The sequence below is a fragment of the Rhipicephalus sanguineus genome, chromosome 1 (genome assembly GCF_013339695.2).
Source record: "Rhipicephalus sanguineus isolate Rsan-2018 chromosome 1, BIME_Rsan_1.4, whole genome shotgun sequence".
Classification (NCBI taxonomy): Eukaryota; Metazoa; Arthropoda; class Arachnida; order Ixodida; family Ixodidae; genus Rhipicephalus; species Rhipicephalus sanguineus.
The window spans coordinates 290,266,663-290,289,707 of record NC_051176.1 but is presented as its reverse complement, the minus strand read 5'-3'; the positions used below and the strand labels follow the sequence as shown (position 1 = coordinate 290,289,707).

The 23,045-nt window shown below is 42.6% G+C and overlaps 1 protein-coding gene across 1 annotated transcript in view; it reads left to right on the top strand.

Moving 5' to 3' along the window:
- LOC119379244 (programmed cell death protein 4) overlaps positions 1 to 23,045 on the top strand; it is a 29,085-nt gene that overhangs the window by 2,833 nt on the left and 3,207 nt on the right. Inside the window, exons 4-9 of the mRNA XM_037648483.2 lie at positions 9,817 to 10,038; positions 10,397 to 10,494; positions 10,604 to 10,718; positions 14,184 to 14,291; positions 18,060 to 18,170; positions 20,798 to 20,937. Coding sequence (XP_037504411.1) covers positions 9,817 to 10,038; positions 10,397 to 10,494; positions 10,604 to 10,718; positions 14,184 to 14,291; positions 18,060 to 18,170; positions 20,798 to 20,937 — 794 coding nt within the window. The remainder of the gene's footprint in view (positions 1 to 9,816; positions 10,039 to 10,396; positions 10,495 to 10,603; positions 10,719 to 14,183; positions 14,292 to 18,059; positions 18,171 to 20,797; positions 20,938 to 23,045) is intronic.

Below are 23,045 nucleotides of genomic sequence, written 5' to 3'. Positions count from 1 at the left end.
TGCAGATTCGGGAATGTAACCACAAATTTTTTAGGTACTTGCAATTTTGCTTGGTAGCCTGTTTTTTACATAAGAGAAGAAACTTAGGTTACTGTTTTCTTTTTTTGGTCAATCACAAGTATATGACCCTTAACCAATACAACCATGGCACACCGATGTGTCACAGATAACCCTACACGTACAACTTTATGGTACCAGTATCTTTGATCACGAGGTACTGCAGGCCCATCTCAGTGCAGGTATGAGGAGGAAAAGTACAAAAACAAGAAAGAAAATGTTGAAAAAGCATTCAGTAAACAAATAACATATCAATCCCAAACAAGTGAATATGGATAATTTGTTATAAAGTATCTCTACTGCTTAGCAATGACTGAAACCGTTGTGAATGCCCACCATCAGTTGGCATCCTTCTTCTTTAATGAATATTGTAATACAAGTTTACTTTTATACATGACCTGAATACTGCAGTCTCTTTTTAGTGTTCTTTTCATGCACTGTGCTGCAAGTCCCTCGTCAGTCCTTGAACCTGGGACATTCACCTGGATATGTATGTTTCATGTGTATATGCATACATTTTTAAATTAAAGCTTGGTTTACAGAGTGAGGGATGTAGGGCTAGGCAGCGTGATGTGTTCATTCACTTGCAGTGTAAACGAGAGCATTTATATAACATTGCATGGGTTAATTGCCATTCCCATTGCTGCACTTCCTGTTCAGCATAAAGGAAAGGGCACTGCAGTTAAAGCATTTTGATGTATGCACTGATGCTGTATGATTTTCTCATCAGTAATGTGATAAAAAGAAGTAATGCATAATTTCGTGTTTCAGTGCTGCTTTAAATTGAAAGCTCTACCGTGGTGATTTTTTGACCACGTCATGGTAATGACGATTCTGTATTCCTGCAATCATTCTTTCACGCATCTGATAGTAGAAGTGCTCAACAAATTTGAAAATAATTTTAAATGAACAACAAAGTGCAAAAGCAAAACGCAACTGTGCAGCACTCCTTTATGTGACTTATTTTAATGTACAAGCTGGGAAGGCATTCTGGTCAGTGCAGTGAAGGCAAAGAGCTGGCATATGCAGGGATGCAACAGCTGCGCCAATTGCGCCAATTTGATACAATTCCTTATTTTTGCGCCAAGCTGCGCCAAAACCGTGAAATTGGTTAAAAGTGCGCCACGCTGCGCCATTTCTCAGCTTTTCGCTGCATCATTTCTCAGCATTTCTCAAATTTTCTCAGCTGCGCAAATTGGAGGCCACGTTGGTCATCTGCAGTGTGGGCATCGTCGTCCAATACAGACGCGCAGGCCCTAACCCTAACCCCTCGCGAAAGGAAAAAAAAGTCAGTTTCACCGCAAGGACGAAGTAATGAATGCCATAGCAACAAATTGTAATGTTATACGAAGTGAGGCTGGCAGCAAACTCTTTTGTATCCGATCTTGCGTAACTCCAAGAAACGTTGGTGTAAGAGAATACGGCCGCTCCAGGGAAAGATGCTCTTTCTGCACAGTGTCTTCGCATTGAGAGCGCAGCACGTAGCAGCATATACGAGCCGCCCGCTGATGGCTGCCGAGATAGCGTGCGCGCCAGCGAACGTGACCGCGGCCTTAGAATCAAAGTTCAAAGTTGCTACTCAAGCAACAGCCCCCCCCCCCCCCCCCGCCCCCCTGTTGCGTCTTTTCTTGCTCGTTCAAGATGGGCGGGGCGTTTCCTCTATGCTTTGATGGCAGGCTTCCCGAGCGGAGTGGTGTTATCGCATGCGCCTTCCGAGCGACGGAGATGGGCTGGCTCATTTGATATCTGCTTCAGCCGCATTCGTCGCCCCCATTCGCGCGCTTTTACCCGCGGTAGAACATACTATGCACTGGGATATGTTATCAATTTGGACTTTATACGGGAGATGACGGCAAAACTCGTCGAGAGTGTCCATATAGTTGCTATCGCAATAGAAAAGGACAGTAGTTCTCAAATTTCCTCATGCTTGTTTTCTTGCGTGCAGAACTCTTTTTAAGCCACTTTTGCTGCAGTACACTAATGTCCTGCAAAAAAGCATACTGAGATTTAGAAGGGGCTAGTAGTACCAGTTGTCAGGGACACAGCACATTTTGTTTCTTAATTACTCATTCGTGCACGCGCCGTGTAATTACGAGTACTAGTATGATCGCTGACGTCTAAAAAATTATTGGCAATCATTTGGAGCTGCTGTGTATGGCATTTCTGTGGCCTCGAGAAAGAATAGACAAAAGCGTATGCCAGTTTTCTTTTTTCGCTACCCCCACTTGCTCCTGCTTTACGAATCTCCCAAATTTCCAGGTTGCCAGGTTCGCAGCTCCACATTAGCATTTCCAGTGCCTGTCAAATTATTTGACAGGTCCTGCAAATGCTAATGTGGACTTAGTCATAGTTCGCACTATGGGGTGGCTCAACACACTGCTTTTATTGACATAGCAGTGTTCACGTGCACTGTGCACGAGTTAGCTGATGTTGAATGGTTTGTATGTATTTTTGTTTTCTTTTCTAAAAGTAAGCCTTCTTTGTTATACTGCTCCAAATTTTGAATTTCGTGCTAAAGAATTCAGTTTTTTTTTTTCGTAACCTGCTCCAAATTTGGATTTTTGTGCTCCAAAAGCAATATTTTGCTGCTCCAAAAATTGCTCCAAATCCTATTTCGGCTGTTGCATCCCTGCATATGCTGACGATTTGTCGCAGCTTCATATCGTAGAACCATATGCCTTTGGAGCTGTAGAACAGTGACAACTGCTATGTCGATGAATTCAACAGCCGTTGAGTTAGAGATGCTGCCAGTTTGTGGCCATCCCGTGTCATAGAACCATGCCTAAGGAACTGCCAAGCAGTCACAGCTGTGATGTCGAGGAATTCGATAGCCATTAATCATCGTTGGCATTCGACCCACCGCTAACCAAGCCAGTCACTGAGAATGCGGGTAATCCAGTGCAGCACATCCCGCTGCAAAGTAGAGACCGAAGGTAGCCCTAACTGTTGATTTTATTTTCCTGTAAGCGCACTGATCACATTCCAAAGCAACAACCAGTGCATTTGTTTACATTGGCAGAAACATTACAAATCAAGTTTATTGAAGTACATTTAGAAAACACTATATAGAATAAAAAGATATACGTAAGGAGGTCCACGTGCTAGGCTCTACGTTGACCTCCTGTCCAAGGTGGCCAATAAAAGTAAGTTGATTAGCAACAACAGCAATATTACAGGAAAATTTGCGTTATAATAGAGCAAACAAATAAAGGTAAACAAGAACTATATGAGAAGCAACATGAAAAAAAAATCAATATAGACCTAGTGATTTAGTAAGAAAACAATTGCTTTTTAAATAAACCACTTGAAGAACACTGTTTGGTATGGTACTGTAATGAGTTCCAAATACATAAAGCAGAAAAATAAGCTATGTGTTGTCCATTATTAGCTCGAATAACAAGTAGTAAACTATTTCCATTTGATGCATACCTTCTGGGGTTAGTGTTAGAAAGATCATCAGGACAAAATACACTTGATGGTATAAGACAGATCAACGACATAAATATGGTAATGGCTAGATGATATGGAGTATATCGAAGTTGTAAAGTAAAGAGGATGCACTACTGCATTACGAACAGAGTTATTTTTCAAACGGCTAAGTTTGTATATGCCGAATCCAAGATAGCAGAGTTAAGTAGGTATTGCCCCATGTGGCGATACAATAATTATGACTGTGAAAGAACCTCATAGTATACTGTAATGAAAGCCGCAGTGTTAAAATAGTTTCGTGCTCTGATTAAAATTCTAATTCCATATGCTAGTTTTTTTTTTTTTTTTTTTGTGAGTGAACGACATGGTTAGGATATTTTAGGTTCACATCAAGAATAACACATAAGAATGAGCATTCATTGACAGGAGTAATAAGCATATCATTAAGTTTGACAGTGCCTTGGTATGGAAGAACTTTCGGACTTGAGTGAAACATGATGAACATTGAAGGATTAATACTAGGTTTGTGCGAATAGTAAATTTTAGGTCTGAAGCGAATTCAAAGCAAATACTGATTTGGTCGAATAATTTCAAAGCGAATTCGAATAGTTTATATCAGATATGATAAAGAAAAATGACCATATTTGTTATGACCCAACTAACCAGCGCAATATTTTTAAAGTTGAAACAAGGCATATGCATAAGTCATTCTTTTTGGTTCAAAGGGAAGTGGAAGCAACTTTTGAGTAGTAGCAGGATTTGACTTTTGGTAGAATGCAAGCGATAACCTGTAAAATATGTTGTTTTAAGTATTACTATACTTAGAGAATATAAGCCAGTATAACAAGCTTTTAAACTTGAAAAATGATGAATTAATGTGAGAATAATAGTATATTCATTTAACCTAGAAGTGGGTCTTCGCGGCAGTGCGAATTTCCCCTGGAAAGGTGTATTCACGGTATAGCACAACTCTACTGCAGTGAAACCACTTTTGCAGGGGGGTTACATGCGGTTTGTGTGTGTCTAGTCGTTCATTTCGAATACTACGAAATTTTCTAAAATTTACATTCGTTTCGAAGCAAATTCGAATACTGTAATATTCGTTCGAATATTCAAAGTGCTCGAATATTCGCACAAGCCTAATCAGTACTAAGGGTTACTACGGCACCAGGTTAAAATGTTATTTGGATCTCTGTTTAATTTTCGGTTCAAAGAGTGGATGGATTTGTCAGAAGCAAGTATGGAGAAAAGGTTCAGACTTGGTAACTATCTGGAAAGACTTCATGTTATTGGAGCCGCGCCTCAGTGACATCAAATAATGCCAGAAGATAGCAAAACAAGTAGATTTTGCACTTGTTAGCCTCGTGGCAACTAAGTTCTGCAGGTGTGAGAAAAAAAAATTGCCAGAAAATGCCCATTATTTAGCCTTCAAGACCCAAGCTGCTTTTGTCCCTGAAATGGGCTTGCACAGACAGTTATGTTCATTATTTTAATTAACAAAGTTAATTAATAACATTATAGAAAGCATAGAAATAATGATCTATTTTACCATCACTCAAAGTCTGAACATTTTGTAATTGTGTAAGGTGTAACTTCCCACCTTGTCCTTGTTAAAAATTAAAGGGCTGAAGCAAAGGCATTCACTGTAATAATTACCACTGCATTCTAAGAATATGTAGGTAAATTTTTTGGTGTGTTAAGGCCATATGTTTCATTTTATAGAATCGTACCTCTTTGTACTACCGTAAAATCCCAAGCAAGCTGCCCTTCCCACAGTGAAAGATAATCGGGCAAGATTCGGAGGGGGGGCCGCTTGCTTGGTCGCGGACCAATATTGAAGATGGCGGCGGAAGAGCCGCTAGAAAGTGCTTCTAATGAAGCGCTTTATTGAATATGCGTGCATTTACTGTTTTTACTGAAACAGAGGGAATAATCGTGTGAAATTTAATATGTTATGACAAGGGGGAAAAGACATTCTTCAAATGTTTCGACAATTTGTGTCAAGTCAGCATGTAACCCTGAGGCGCCACACTGTAAAAGTACTAAGAAATCGTGCACATATCTAAAGACTCTCAGAACTTGGGTTCCTGGGAACTGCTGCTGCAGGACTCTGCAGTGGAAAAGAGCTTTAAAAAAAAATGACTGGAGGTGAAGGAGGGGGGTGCTTGCTTGGTCATTGGTGCATATTTCAAATTTTCCGAAAAGGGGAAGGGGGCGCTTGCTCGGGATTTTACGGTTGTGTTATTATACTCAAGAGAAACTTTATTCTGAAAATCCCCCTTTCTTGCTCCTGAAATGTGTTTTGTATTGCTTAGTAAATTCACTTAAGGTATGTCACTATTTCAAAAACATTGTTTTAAAAAAAATTTTTTTAACACGAAAGTGTTTTATGCTGGGGTCCACCACGGCTCCACTGACGTATTTCCGTCACGAATATAATGTTGTAAAATATACACTAACAGATGGCAGAGAAAAAAACTACAAGAAAAAGTTTAATTGCCAGAAGTCGAACCTATAACCCCTGGCTCTGCAGCGTGCGGCGCGAAACCACTCGGCCACAGAGCGTATGTTCTTCAGCTTACTAACGGCGAGCTATTTATATACATCATTTACCATTGGTAGTACTCAGAGCTCGGTGGCTTCAGCGTGTTCTTGTTATCACTCGCGAGATGGCGCGCAGGGCGCGCTTCAAAGTCGTTGCCCCGTGCGTTGCGATGCGAGCGCACTTCTACAGGGAGTCTCTCTTGCGCGCCCACACTTATTTCGTGATGGGGGTGGTTTGTGTGCCTTGTGCTTTCACCGCAAGCTTCCGTTGACGTTACAGAGAGCACGGAGGTCACTTCGCTCTCTGCAGCGGCTGTATTTCCGAAAGGAGCGCGCTGCTCACACACAAAGAAGTAACAGTTGTGACATTTGTTAGTTTGCGGTCGTCCTGTGTACTGTGTTCTTTTTGTGCGTCCTTTCCGCTTTAAAGCCCGCTGCAAGTTTCGAGCTGCTTGCCGTTCCTCGCGTGACATTACAATTTGTTGCTATAGCATTCATTCCTTCGCTGTTGTGGCGAAGCAATGCACAATAAACGTTTGGTTCACTTTTGTGTTATATCGATTCCCTATGAAAGGGGGAGTCATCCATTTCTTTTTTTCCTACATTTCTGAGGTTTTTGTTTGTTCAAGATTGTTTAGCAAAAGCAATCATGCGTTTATTTTAACCCATTCTAAAATTTCAAGCATCTGTCTAGTTCCTCCTGTACGCATCTGAAGCCCGAAATTGAAAGCTTTTGATTCATTATTCTTTGTTGACTCATAAAAAATGTTGCCACATGTGATTGTTATGTGATTGCAGTTTGTTTTAGTATTTTATAAAATCTTAGAAAAGTATTTTATATAACTCCTGGTGTTCTTGAAATCAATAAAAAATTCTAGTAGAGGGTTATGGGGTGCGCCAGCAATCTATTCAGAATTGGAATAAAATTTTATTACCGTAAAATCAAGTTGTTACATCTCAGTATACTGAAGGAGTTCCCGGAGTCGGAGACTGAATTGGGACCTTCTGTACTTGGTAAACATTAAAGAAAATTTTACAAGTTGTGGCTGAATTGTCTAGGCGTCATGCTGCGGAAAAAAGGGGTCGGTGGTTCGATTTCGCGGGTCGTGCTTTTCGGAGAAATTTTTTTGTGGGTTTTATACAGTGCACACGAGTTGAAACACAACATCAGAACTTTCAGTATAACAACTGTTACACACAATTGCTCGAGCTAACTCTGTCATGGCGCTACAAATCTGGCTGCAAAATGTAATGTGGGCTTTGATGTAAGTGTTAGTTGAATATGAGTAGAAAACGACAGTGCTAAACAACAGGACAAAGAAAGGACGCAGACTAGGGTGCTGTGGTCTGTGTCCAGGGCCGTGGTCTGGGTTCTTTCTTCATCCTGTCATTTAGCACTGTTTTTTCAGCTCGTAGTCATGAGCCAACCCACTCTAATGTGTACCCGACATCAGTACGAGTCGAAATTATGCCAGTATGACACAAACAGAAGATTGTCGCATTTCAGTCCCTGAGGACTGCACATAGCTATACATGTACGGAACATGACAGCGACAGCAAAAATGCGCCTGGAGTGTCCCTATATCTGTTATCACAAGGAAACAGGCGAGGAAAAAATTACATGCTTCCGTGCACACAAAAGAAAAATGTGCGGTTTCTTAGGAGGGATCTTAGGAGCTATAAGCTTGATGAATTTTGTGACATATTGAATGTTCTTTATCACCTGAACGTTTGCTTAAAATCTTCGAATGCATTATTTTCATAGCTTCCTTCTTTGCATACTACAGTTATACAGTGATAACTGCCTGTCATAAGTTGGCAAACTCACTCATGAGTCGACTCACTCAGATTCAGATTGGGCCGTGAGTCTGAGTCTGAGTGAGTCCGGGTGAGTAATATTTTGGCGAGTTTGAGTCCGAGTTGAGTCCACCTGAGAAAAATTTTAGTGAGTCTGAGTCTAAGTGAGTCCGATTGAGGAAAATATTGGTGAGTCTTAGTCCGATTGAGCCAAGCACAAAATATATTTCTTGAGTGAGTCCGAGTGAGCTCCACCTTTTATTGCCAACCTATGGTCCTATCTATTCAAGTTCAGCATTACTATCAGCCTTATATCGGTTTATGTTAATACTCAATCAAGTCTATCCACACATATCTCAACGCACTAGCATTCATGCGCCACCTCAATATTGATCAGAGGCGTGCATTAGGGGAGGCGGTGCCATGACCTCCCCCACACTCTTTCATGGGAAGTTCTTGGTAAAAATATCTTGTGTGAATCGCGTATTTCATACAAGTCCTTACTCGATAGAAACCGCTGATAACTCGTATTTGAAGGTACAAGATCAAAAGGCGTATCACAGAGCACTGCTTATTTGAGATATTGGCGTTAAAGAGCATTGACACTATGATCGAAGAGCTAATATTACGCTAATGGACTCATGAGTCGACTCACTCAGGCTCACTGAGACTCGGGTCAAGCCATGAGTCTGAGTCTGAGTGATTGCGGCTGAGTAATATGTCGGTGATTTTGAGTCTGAGCGAATCCGGTTGAGAAAAAGTTTAGAGAGTCTTGAGTCCGAGTGAGTCCGGTTGAGAAAAATTTTGGTGAGTCTTGAGTCCGAGTGAGCTCCAATTTTTTTGCCAACCTATGCTGCCTGTGCAATAAGTATTTATTCTTGAAACATGGCTTGTTTGTTTATTCATTTGCCTGTGCAGTGAAGCTGGATAACTGAAAACAGTTGGTAAATCTTTATACTGTGGGCAATCGCTCGAGAACTAAGTGTGCTGAAGGGAGTATTTCTCAATATTTTTATGATAACTCATTTTAGCTTATAGATACTGCAATTATTCGGGCTCAGTGCTCAGTTTATTGTTGTGGTCTTTATGTACCTACCGTGCAACTTTTGATTTATTTGTGCCATCCGTTTCTTAGTTGTCACACCCATAACACCCATATTTCGCAAAGTTTTATTGAATATAAAAATATTTTTGTCTAAAAAATTTGCTTGTCCTAAGTATTCTAAATAACCAAGCTTTAAAAGACAAAAATGGTACTGTAACTTTCTTACTAAAACTCTGAAGCTTTTTGGGAAGGTGGTGACATACCTTAACACATTATGTAATGACTAATAAATGCAAAGATTCTCTTTTAAGTATAATTTTATCTGCCTTCTATTAATTGCATGCATAGTTTGCTACCTTTGCATGGGCAATCGGTTACAGCTCTAAACCATGGCTTCTTTGTTCCAAACAAACTTTTCATGCTCCTAAAGCTTAAATTTCTGCTCCAAAAAAACCCATTACAGTCACTGCCATGGTGACACTCCGAATAAGCACTTTCTTTTTTTAATTTGTGTAATATTTCTTCATACTATTATGTAAGCTCACTGCACTCAGTTGAGCTTAGTTAAAATGAAACTATAGCGATGAGATAAGTAGGAGAGATAGTGTCATTCCCAACTGTGATACGATCAGAAAGGCTGTTATGAAAAGAAATGAAACTTGGTATGTTCATGGTTGCTATGGCAAAGGCTGTGTGAAGTATCATACCAGGGTTCAATCAAGCAGAAATACTCTATACTGACCTAGAGCAAAGGAGTGGCAAAAGATAATTCGTGGGAAATGTTTATTTCATAATTCTGCATTTTTGATGGCTTGCCATATTCAAGTAAGAAAAAATTATATTTTTGTTTTTCTGTATATGTGTGTTGCTACGTGCGTAATATTTTTAGTTTTTTGCGCATGTATGCTTGATGATTTCTTTTGTTTTTTTAATTGCTGTTTCAGTTGTCTTTGGAGGAATTCAACCTGCGCCAAATTCGGCCCAACCTTGTGTGCCTGGCCATATCTCTGGCCATGGAGCGTAAACCGTCGCACAGGGAGATGACATCTGTGCTGCTGTCAGACATGTACGGTCGTACTTTGTCCGAGCCAGACTTTGAGAAGGGCTTTCAGTTATTGCTCAAGAGCTTGCCGGACCTAGTGCTTGACACACCAGACGCCACAACGGTATGTTGCATAATGTATGCTTATTGCACTGATACCGCTTAAAAATTCTTGGAGAGGGTTTGGCATTAACTGATGCTTGCTCACTTCTAGTTCTTGATTCGCCATTTTCCTTTTCTTTTGAAATTGTGTAGTGCCTTGCACATTACTGCTATTACAGACTTTTGCTGAGAGTGCTGGTACACAGTTTGGACTACGAAAGATATGTGCACAGTTGTACCATTGTGACTTTCTTTTGCCTATTTTGTTCGGTTTTGTCATTTATGTGGACATTTTACAACAGTCAGTGTTGGTGAAGCACTGTTCCTAGTACACTTAAACCCTTTGTATATTTCTCATGACTGTTGCATATTTCACGCAGGTGCTGGGCAACTTTTTGGCACGTGCTGTGGCAGATGACTGTGTGCCACCGAAATATGTGCAACTCAACCTTGAAGAAACTGATTGTCCACTGTCAAAGTATGTAATGTTTTGGTAATGGTGTATGTGAAGATTTCTGGTAAGCTTTTCTGCTTATTAAATGTGGATCCTCCCCTCTCCCTGCCCTTTCTTTCTTGCTGTTGAACAGGCAGACCCTGCAACATGCCAGCACATTGTTGAGCATGAAACATGGACTGGTTCGTTTGGATAATGTGTGGGGCATGGGAGGAGGCATGCGTCCTGTCAAATACCTTGTAAAGAAGGTGTGTAGACATTGCTTGTCTCTTTTGACGATATGACAGTCATATATGGTAATGCAATTGTTACACCAGATGTAATATAATGGGAAAGGGTACATTATATCTGAAGTCTGTTCTACACATAATTAGGGTTGTACTGTATTTACTCGCACAATTATTGCACTTTCATAAAAAAAATTGACCCAGACTGGGGTGCAATCATGATCCTAGGTAATATTTTTGGGGGAAGAGTTTAGGATCAACTGAAAACTCAAACAAGTTGCCGGCCCGAATTCTTGTTAGGGCTGCCATCACCATAATAAAGGATCATGTTGAAAAAGGCCTCACTTTGTAATAAATGTTCTCACTCACTACGGTCTCCACGGAAAGCCTGGCACCTACTTGGGGTATCATGAAAATTGCTAAAAATGTTTTGGAAACAGCCCCACTTGCCATCTCCAATGCCTAATCTGTGTTGTCCCAAAATGATGTGGAAAAAATACATTAGTCAGCCATACAACAAGAAAGGAGCTCAAAATCGCGTAAAAACAATGAAGCTCATGGAGACATGTACTGTCCTTCCTGTTGCCGAGTGCTGTATGTAACGAAATTCCATTTCATTACATGCCACAGTCTGGGTGCCACAATCTGGGTATGAATTGAGAGCTGCTATTCCCACCCTTATCTCATACGATAATCGCATAGGAAAATGGAAAAAAGAAAACAATACAGGCTGATATGGCAAAATTCGCGGTGTATGTGTACCTCCGATTTGCTCCTGCTATCGAAGCTTGTGCACCAATGCTACTGACGGAATACTCGCCTGTAGGCCTGCTCTGAAAAACTTTGCTGATCCATGGTTTCTTTGTTGAATAACTTCGTGTTCGTGAAGAGCGGAAGGTCGATGCTAATGCAATATGAAATGCAATCTTTATCTAATCATATTATGATAGCAGGCGCCTATTAGCCGATTATCGCACTGCACCAAGAACGTTGAGTGCATCATGGAAACCCATACTGCATCAGTAATTTAGCAGCTGTAAAGCAAAACTCTTGGTGCACTAGGTGCGTCGACGCAAACATTTTGCGAATGCCATTTTGTTAAGACAGTGGAGTCGTTGCACTGCCACTCGTTCCCGCAGCTCTCAGCATGGCTGGGGGTTCTTTCTGACTACCGTAAAATGCTGAGCAAGCGCCCCCCCTAGGGTGAAGGATAATCCAACCAGATTTGGAGGGGGGCGCTTGCTCGGTCCCGGACCGAAATTCAAGATGGCGGCGGGAGAGCCGCTTAAAATAAAAGATGCCCATCCATATTTCTAATGAAATGTTTTATTTATTTACTGTTTTTATTCCTCCTCGTCACTGTCAAACCATTGAAGCAGCAACCGGGAACGGGTTGACCCGGTATGGAGTGGGCATAGCGAACAGGTATGGAGTGGGCATAGCGAACACACTCACGGCGAACCCGTCCATCTGGTGTACAGCAGGCACCTCAGCTGTGACAGCGTGAGCTTAGCAGGCCATGTGCTGCACACTACTAGGAACGATCAGTTGGGTTCGTGGCAGGTACTGAATGTGTTCGCTAGAGCCAGTCCAAGCACTGAAATGCCTAAGTATACTACCAGGCGCTCAGAGCTACTTCGGATGTGGCTGTGGCGGTTTGACCTATTGAGCGAAGTAAAACTGCATGAATTCAGTTTTTTGGACTGCCCAATCTGTAGGATGATTTCGCGGACACTAGGGAGTCTGAAAAATCAGGACGTTGGCTGTATGCTCTGTTTCAAGATACGATGTGGGAAATGATGTGAAAAATGGTGTGTGAAAGTGCGTGGCAACTGCACTGTCTCCAAGCTTGAGCACACACTGATTGGTGCCAAAACGGCACAAAACAAGGTCAAAGCATGGGATATGGTGGCCACTTTGCAAAACGGCAAATGTGAAATGGTGTTATAAAGTGTTATGAAATGGTGGAACTTTCAACTTTGATGTCGTGGAGAGCGAGCTCGGTTAAACTTTTGTGCATGTCAACTATTTACCACTGGCATGAGCATAAGTTTAAATTTATTGCCTCGGTCTTTGCTTCTGACAGCAGTGAAACTTCATTATATTGAAATCATGGATTAGTGCATTTTGTTATATAGAAATTAAAACTACGTGGTGGTAAATGGATATGAATTTATAATAAGATACTTTGTTATGTGGAGAATTGCATTATACTTTTGAATTTTGTGATATCAAGGGTTTACTGTATATTATACTTCCCCTAAATAAAGTATGTGTATTTTTTGTCGCAGACAGTGAGCTTGGCGTTGCTATCCCATACAAACAAAAGAATTGCACTGTTGCATATTAGGAATGGTACAAAGTATGTGTATGTATTTGATTTCTGTTCCTGTGCCAGGCTTCAGCACACTGAGTTGCTGAAGTGCCATCAAAATATACAGGAAAGCCATCAGAGCTCTAACACTGTTTTTTTTTTTTTTTTGACAATTGCATTGGTTGTTTCTTTCACCATATTACTGTGTATGTTAACAACGAATGTCAGATACAGTAGACTCTTGATAATTCAAACTTTCACATTTTTGGTCGGCCCAGTATGTTTTCAATGTATTTTAAAGCCTCGTAATTCAAAGTGCTCCATTGCATTAATTAGGCTAATTCATACCCTTTGCTTGCCTGTGCCGAAAATATGTGCACTAACAATCGCATGTTAATTAAGGAAGCAAGAAGACTCTAAATGAGTCCTGGTTCACTTTTGCCGCAGTACAGTGGTGTTGTGCAGAAAAGCATACTGAGATTGGGAAGGGGCTGCCAGCTGTCGCACTGTATCATGAGTACCAGTATGATCGCTGACATCTGAAAACTTTACTGGCAATGATTCAGAGCTATGTATTATGTTGCTGCAACCCTGAGAAACAAATAAAAATGCATATCAGTTTTCTTTTGCCGCGTCCCCGACCGCCACCCTCTGCTTTATGATCTCCCGAATTTTGAGGTCCCCATTTGGCATGCATTACAATACAAGTTGATATGTGCCCTGAGTCATATTTATGAGAACTTCTGATAATTTAAACAAAATGCTTGCGTCCCTCTTGAGTTTGAATTATCAAGAGCCTGCTGTATAGTGGAGGTATTTTTATGTCAAATTTGACTGCTAAAATGTGCTTTGCATTTAGTACCTTGTTTGATATTTTGACCAGGAAATTTCGGGTGCATTTGCTGTGGGTTCTATTCCCGATTAAGATAGCTATGTTCCACAGGGAGTGGGATGCAACAACAAGTGTATGATGCTTTGGGTGCACACTAAGGAATCCCCAGGTTGTCAAAATTAGTTTGAAGTCCTATACTATGGCATCCTTCGTAATCCTTCACTGTGTAATAGCTTGAAGACATTAAACCCAAGAGTTTAAGCTCGGTACTCCTGTATGGGGCCTTCTTTGAACTTACAAAATAATCATCCAATTACATTTGGTTTTTTTTTTTTTTCAGATTCAAATGTTGCTCAAGGAATATTTGTGCTCTGGGGATGTTAATGAAGCCATTCGTTGCTTGCAAGATTTGGAAGTTCCACACTTCCACCATGAGTTGGTCTACGAGGTGAGCTAGACAAGGGTTTATTGAAAGAAACGGCACAAAACAATCCACAAAGACAGAGGTGGAAAGTTCTTGTACACTCGTCATGGTTTCAATGCTTTGTTGTTTTGCGCTGTTCCATTCCACTTTGAATATATACTAAATAGTGCTGCTGTTAATCATTTGCTACCTCCTCATGCTGGGCTTATGGCAGTTCGCAGATAAGATATAGATGTGTTTACACGGCATAGACCGCTTATAACGTAAGTCGCCGGACACTTGAATATCTGCACGATAACCAAAACATTTTTCAAAGGCTGCACATGTAACTGCCGTAGCAGAAGGTCGCCGACTAACTTTTGGGGCCTCCTCGTTTATGCGGACTTCACGGCGGTACCGCATTGCGCAGAAACTATAAGCTTTCGATCTTCCGGTCATATGCGCTATGTTGAAAACAGTGGCTACCACGAACCATTACTTCAGTGTTGCACGTTCACGCCCTTGTTTTCATTGAAGATTTAAGTCGCCCCTTCCAAATGCAACTGCAAAACGTTTCGTTCACTCTACATTGAACTGCTACTCTGATAGTCCACGGTTACTACTGACGAGGCAGCTAGCGCTCGTTAGGCCTAGCGTGTGGGTTGCAACTTGGCATTCCGTCGCGGGAAGTTTGCCAAGGACAACACGGAGGTGGGTGTAGAAGAGATCACACCCGTGAGCTAAACCGCTCTTGAAATGAAGGTTCGCGGTTGGGAGAACAGCTGCGACGACTATCCTGCAAAGGTCTGCCAAGCTTGTAAGTCCACCTGCTGCTTACAAAGGCTCGATCGTTATTTGCGGGGTAATTGACGTGGCATGCACGGTATCTGCACTCTATGACGACCAAACTATTCTCCCGGCAGAATACTGAAGAGAGCCAAACAGCAGTAACGTGCCAGAGCAAAAGGGGCAAAGGCTTCTCAGTCACCTAGCAACCGCTCCCCCCCCCCCCCCCTGTTGCCATTCGTGTTCACTCCGCATTACCCTCCTCATTCGTAACGCTGACGTTGCTGCTCTCTCTCCGGCCGGCGCATTTCTGCTCAAAAGTGCGCTCGCTCCCTTGCTTCTCTGATAAAAAAAGTCTTCCGGCCGGCGCATTATAACCTGTCTTTCATCTTTGGGGACTGCACAACAAGCAATATGTGTATACAGTCGACGACCGATAATTCGGACTCCACGGGGAACGTAAATAAGTCCTGATTATCAAATGCTCGAAAAAATAAATGCGTCAGAAAATAAATACTTTTATTGACACTTTAGTGTCCCGGTGGCTGAAAAAAGTTGTCAATACGTTGCTGCATGCACTTCCGCTTACATGCAGCCAAGTCCGCCTGTATCTCCGCCAGTGTGATGTGTGGTGTGATTTTGTACGCGTTCTTAAAACGGACGGAGGCGGTCCGTTACATCTAGCTGCACGCGATAGGTCAATGCAGGGCCGTGACTTCTGTCGCAGTTCACATTGGCCATTTGCGTGCGGCTGGATGTAACGCCACACCTCCGTGCTTATTTGGAATGCATACAAGATCGCGCCAGTGATCGCTGTACGATGAGGAAAGAACAGCGAGGGCTCGAGACGAGGCCCGTCACCGTATTACACTATGGTGACGGGCCCCCTCACTATTCCGATTACATTACACTGACGGGCCCCCTCACTCTTACGATAGTACTGCGCTGACGGGCCCCTTCACCATAGTCGTTGCCTTAGCAATACGCTTTACCGCAGACCAACGCCTCCTCTAGAAAAATGCCTGCGGCGTCGCTGGCTGTCCCATTGTAGCCGTCCTGCCTTGAATTGTGGTCGCTTGTAGAGAGATGGTGCCACGCACTGCCCTATTGTTTTCAATGGGGCTGGCGTGGTGTGACGTCAAGCGGCCACCGCAAGAATCGCCAGCTACTGCCCTCATTGGAAATGGTGAAGGAAGGAAAGGGTAGGGGGGGAGGTTTTTGGCTCACGCGGCAGGCATCTTTCTAGAGGAGGCGTTGCACAGAATGGCGGCGATAGCAGCAATAGCAGCGCAGCGCGGGGATACAGGAACCGGAATGTAGAATGTTCGTGATGTCGATACGATTTCCCACAGTTGACCAGTGCCTCCAAGATCGGCATTTTGAATTACAAATCTCTGAGGCATAAAGTAGCGATCGAAATAAAGCCTCATAGATCACAATTTAGCTTTTGTTTTGATCTCTGAGGCCATACTTTGTATGGTATGGGTGCCGGAAGAGATAATGGCTGGCAATTCGGCGTGCATGACAGGGTCCGGATTATCGAATGTAGATCTGGCAGCTGTCCGAAATATCGGTCGTCTTTACACATTACTTCTATGGGATCATTGGCGGTGCCGCGCGACTGTCCGAATTACCGAGCATAACCGAATTATCGGTGTCCGATTTATCGGTCAGCGACTGTACATAGAGTTCTTTGGGAGGGTAAATGAGTCAGAAAAAACTGCATTGTAGCTGGTCCTGCGCTGTAAGCAGTTGTTATAAATGGTCTGAGCTTGAAATAGTACTTTAAAGGGATGCTGAACAAAAATTTTGCCGTTGAGATTTTCAGCCTCTTGAAAGCTTGCTTGGCTGCTGAAATTGGTTAACACAACCTTGCTTTCAGGCCGAAACTAGAGGAAAATAATGAATCTAATGCATTTTTCACAAACCGCTGCGTCTTAGCTGCCGCGCTGTGAGTTAGAAGAGGTGACGTTTTCCCGGAAACAGGTTTATCAACCATGCCAGCGGTTGCCCATGTTTCTCAATCCACCCTGCTCCCGCTGTGGTTACTAAAAACAGTATGAACAGCATCAGCAGCGAACAGTGCTCCCGGGTGGGGCATGTCTCGGCACCTTTGTGGAAGAGGGAGAGTGAAATGTAAAGGAGAGGTGAAGAAAGGGGAGTGGCAGGACAGGAAAGCGTGCACCCAGCTTCTGTTGCGGGGATGCTTGATGTCACAACCGTTGATGCACAGCTTTGCGCGCGCTGGCATGCTGTCGCCGCATGCTTACAATCCTCCAAAAATACAGCCAACTGTTCAAAAATATTGAAAGAAACTCAGTTTATCTGAACAATTGTGTCTTCCAAGTAGAATTTTTGTCATTTTCTTCCTAGTTTTGTTCACAATCTCTTTAAGCATCAAAATCTATGCAAAATCAAAAGTGTGTGCAGCGATGTTTGTTCATGCCTGTGCCGTCCTCACCGTGCACATGTGCAGCAGACATCTTGTTGGGCAAATACGGCGACGGTTAGATTGAACAGGCATCGCGCGGACAAAGCGAAAGAAAATACCTAAAGCAATGTCGCAGCATTTTAATGTAGCAGGTGACAACTTTGATGATCTCAAACTTTACATACTTCAGTCGAACTTCCTGTCCCCGAGAGACAGAAATTATAGAGTCATACCTTATTCACAAGTTTAATACACTCCAGCCAACAGGTATGAACGTTTCAAAGGGGGCTCTTGAATCCATCCGATATGGTACACACAGCGAAAAGCAGTGAGAGTTAAGCCCTTCTTTTAGGAATTTCTAACCTACCATTGTCAAGTGGTGCTTCCTTCTGACAACCATAATTCAGCGAAAATGTCTACCCCCCACCTCCCTTTTTTTTTTTCTTATGAAATAACTCTTTCTTTTTGACTCAACCAGTTTGTCACTTCAGATGTTGTGCAATGCATTGTGAGCCATATTATTTAGAGGATAAGTTGTAATGGCTGCTGCTGGCAACTGCATACTTTTAATGACCAGAAATTTCTCTCTTTTCTAGGCTGTCGTTATGGCAATCGAAGACATGGGTGATATGGCCATGGAACTAATGTGTAAACTGCTCAGGGCTCTTGATGAGAGTGTGATTGTTACTCCTGAACAGATGAAGCGAGTAAGTAAAGATGTTAGCTTAATTAAAAAAAAAAAAAAAAGTCTAAGCTTTCATTTGTGCATTGCCGATTGCTGTCTTGCCAGTCAGGCAAAAGTTTTGCTGTACTTTCTCCCCCACCCCACCCTTTTATTATTGTTTATCTTGTGGTGAAGGTCTGCATTTGAGGCGTGCAGGTGTAGTGCAAAACATTTTTGGCAGCCATACTAACATATTCATACTCCTAAACACACAAAGGTACGTTCTCATTTTGTAGAAACTACCTGGCATCCTTACCTCAATATTGAGGACATTTCAAACATCATGGTATACCAATACAGTCAAATCCCGCTACAACGAAATTGATGGGACGCGCGAAAAAATTCGTTGTCGCGGAATTTCGTTGCAGCGAAATTTCATCTATAGACCACAAACGTTAGGAAGATCTGATGATCATGACTTGTCATTTGGTCCCGTCAAGCGCATATGCATTGTCCTTTGCATTTAACTCTCGCTAACTCGGATGCACTTGGCCGCACACCGAGTGAATGTATTTTCTCGCGTATAACAAGCACAAAATATACAGAAAATTTAGCACTAAACTCGGGGTGCGGGTTATACGCGAATGTCGGTGCGCAAGTTGGCTTCACGGTAATGCAAGGAAGGAGACTGTGCGTCAACACGCGAGTTATACACGTGGGTTAGGGTGTAGGAAAAAACGTCCCCGGAAGATACGTCCCCTGAATAAACGTCCCTGGAAGAAACGTCCCCGTTGGCATGGCTCTCTAGGAAAAAAAGTCCCCAAGTGAAAAATTTACCGAAAAACGAATCCAATGCGAACTCACTTGACAAAACACTGCATTCTGTATTCGACGCTTCGCAAATTTTCGGCCACATTGGGTTAAAAAAAGAATGAAGGTAAAGCCGAATCGTATGTCCAATAACCGAGCAAATACTAAATGCAGGCTACCCTCGATGCGTGCCGAGCGCGTAGCGCTGTAAAGGAGCGTGCCAAAGTTCGCTAGAGGCTAACTGAAAACCAAGTGCCGAAGCTTCGTGCCGATTTACGACTTTATTGCCTTTAATCTTTCTTCTGGTGTGTTAGCTGCGTACTTGAGCGTATTCGCTATCGATGATCGCGACAATAGCGACCGTGGTTTTCTGTGCAGCGGTTGCGGCAAAGGGTAGTTCTGTTTTCAATCTGTGCGCGTTGGCCTTGCGCGTGCCTTCAGAACTCCGTTGTTGCCATCTATGATCGTGTCTACCACGGTTTTGTCCGCAGCATTGCTTTGAGTCAATGCGTGTACGTTGGATGCGCGCCTACTTTTGTAGTCACCCATGATCGCGTCGACACGACTGCATTTGTGTTCGCAGCGGTTGCGGCATAATGTTGTTACACTTGGACTAGGTGCACGCTGGCCGCGCATGTGCCTTCCAAACTCCATGGATGTCATTCATGATCGCAGGGTTTGTGACGACGAGCAGTAGTTTTGTTTTGAGTGCTTCGTGAAAACAATGGCGGGAGTTCTTGAAGAACGATTCTTCCGCGGCCCACATGCGCATCAAACCCGCCGGCAGCATCATGGCGGATGGACGATCTGTCGCCGAGCATCTCAATGGCAAATAATTTACCGGGATGTGCTTGTGGTGGCAGAAAGCATGTCTCCGATGAAGACACGGGTTGCGATGCGGCCGCACGGCTCTGACAACGAGAAATGGTCGAGTTTCTAGCGGAATTTTGTGGCAGTCCTATGCAAGCTCCTTTTCCCTATGTGGTGGCACTCGTGAAAACTTCGCTCAAGCGGAAATACCCAGAAAAAGTATTCGTTGTGATTAGACATTTTGCGCATTGTTTTCTATAGGCGACTGACGGGTAATCGAAAATTATTCGTTGTGGCAGAAATTTCGTTATAGCGGTATTCGTTATAGCGGGATTCGACTGTATGCACTTGACATGCTTCCTGAAAGTAATCTCATTAAGTTCATTGTAGTCATTTAAATTGTATTCTTATTATTGCAAGGCTTTCATGATTCAGTATTTGCTTATAAGGAAAGGGGTCGATCTTCTATTGCAGCTTACTGTATTATAATTTTATTCAATAAAATCTTAGAAATGAGCCAAGCCCTTCTCCCAGCAAATAGAGCAAGTTCTCTTGTGTGCATTATAAGTTTGCTGCTGGGTGTTAGTATAGCATAGGCTGAAAGTGTTAGGAAATTCTCTGTTGGTAGTTAATTTGGCTTCAGATCCCAGCTTGTCTTTTACATGATGTTTTCCTCTATTGACTACAACCTTGGCAGATTTCTGTGCTCTTTGTGACATTGTAAAGCCAGGGCCCGTAAACAACTCTTGTTTCTAAAATTTTCCCAAACTTTTTTGAGTGAAATGTAGTGACTCATCAATGTTCCACATTTTCTGAAAGCATGCGCTGCACTTATCTGAAATAAATAGTTGTCTGCCTTTATGGTCTCACTGGTTCCAGCTTTCAAACTGGCACCCACTGCATTCACTAAGAAAGGTACTTTTTGATGTCTTATATGTTCGGTAATGCATTGTGCTTTTAAGGATTGGTGAAAGTGAAAGCTTGCCGAGGGGAAAGTGTAGTAGTGAAAAGTATTTTTCACTTTTCTATACCCAAGTATTGCACTTTCAGGGCTTCGACAGGGTTTTCCAGGATATGCCAGACATTTGTATTGATGTGCCTCCTGCTTATACAGTCTTAGAGAAGTTTATAGGCAAGTGTTCGGCCACAGGCTTCTTGTCTCCAGATATTGCCAAGGCAATGCCTACAAGGTAACTGCTTTCAGTAGCAAGTTCTCTAGTGCAACCCAATACTATCGAGTGCCCTATCTATACTCCATCTCAGAAGTTCCCTTCAGCACTATGAAGGCTACAGGGCCCCTTAGCCAATAGAAAGGGCGATTAGCCCCTCCACATGTATTCATCCTTGTCGTGTTGTTTGTTCAGCGTCTCCCTGGCGTCTGTTTGCACGCGTAGGGCAAGTAAAGCGAACAGACGGCATCGCTGAAAAAAAAAAATGGCTGCCTCTGCTTCGAATTTATAGTCATCATCGGGCGCTCTGTGACTCATAAGTTACGAACTGACGTTTGTATTTGCTTCAGATGAATGTGATGACGCTTCTATAGCAATATATTCACGACTATATTGCGCTAATTTCATGAACCATTATCAAATTCTCTGCACGTTAGGCTTAGCAGGCGTGGCTAAACAGCCGATCTCGCAAATAACGGCAAAATGTTGCTCACGCTTTGTCCTCAGCTTGAGATGGCACAAAGTGATGGCTCATTTCACCATTTATTTGCTGCTTCTAGCGCAGTGGGCGTACAGCAAGCGCAAGTTCGGGTCGAAGCGGGCAGTCGCGTCTGCATGGGTGCTGCCATGTTGATTTGTAACCGCAGTTACCGGCGGTTACTTATACAGCAATTAAAGGCACACAACATCAATGTGAAGAAGAATAAACATATCATGTACCGATGTGCTGTAGCACTTGCCAAACAAGCGCATATGTCTCAACCCTGCCAATTGTAGGGCAATTATATCTGGAACTATGTTTTGCTGCTCTAGTGGTGGCCTGCTTACACCTTGTAACCTTGGTAGTGCTGAACGGTATTGGTGAGATGGAGTATAATGCTCTCATATCAGTAATGCTTAGTCTATATAATAAAGGGCTAAATGTGGCATAGTTTTAATGGTTAAATAGTAGGGGTGTGCGAACATTTGGGTTTCGAATTGAAATAATAGCTAACCGAATAATTCAATTCGACTTTCGAATAGCTAGTATTCGAAGTTTCGAATAATTCTACAGGACGAATACCTAACACGCGACAAAGGCCAATGGTGCAACTTGGTTAGAGTGGGGTGGCTAAAACTAAAGCTAACGTCGTTGCAGTAGGCCTTTCGTTAAAACTTTCACTGATATCCTGGTTCAAAAGCGACCGCATGTTTATATGCAGTTGCTTTTGAACACATAAGTCAAGCCCTTCACATCTTCGCTTCCGAAACGAATCCACGGACATCTTGCGTAGTTCGGTCGTGTATGCCTCAAGCGCGGTAAAACATCCCGACTTTGGCACGCAAAACCCTCGCTGATTGGCTTTACATGTGAAAATTTGTTTTACGCTGTGCAGTTGCCACTGCCGCACCGCACAGCTCATTCATAAACTGCCATCGTTCTTGCACTCATTTAAACCGCTGTCGTGGACGGGCGCCCGAAGATTTTTAGGCCCATAGCAGCCATGGCAATGAAGCACAACATCACTACTACAAGATAAGCCATATTACGCTACCATAAGGGGGGAAAAAAAAAACTAGCTACCGTACCCCTTTCTCTTAGCCGTTAGGAGTGGCGCTGCTTATTGTGATGGCGCCTCGTCTATAAACATGCTTGCGCGCCAATAAAAGCTGAAGAAGAAAAAAAATGAAACTCCCGAACAAGCGCGTAATAAAGCTGTTGCCACGCCGTAGCGTCAGTGATTTTTCTTTTGTCTTGCAGTAAATGGTGGTACACGTTTAGTGTAAATATACTATTTGATATTCGATTCGATATTCAATATTTTTGGTCACGATTCGGCACTATTCGATTCGAGATGAAATTTCACTATTCGCACACCCCTATTAAATAAAAGAAGAAATTGCTTATGTAGTTTTCACTACTCTGTTTTCAATCGTGCTCATTGTGCTCTCTGTCGCATGGCGCATGATTAGAAAAATTCATCCAGAAAAATTGCGTTCAAGCCAATCGTATGACCACGGGCACCAGCAAAATTTTCTATTTATTGCTTCGGTCTTCCTTTGCAGCTGCAGTGAAACTTTGTTATACAATAATACCTTGATAACTTGAAGTAGTAAAAACCGGAAAAAATTCCGAGACAAAAAAAAAA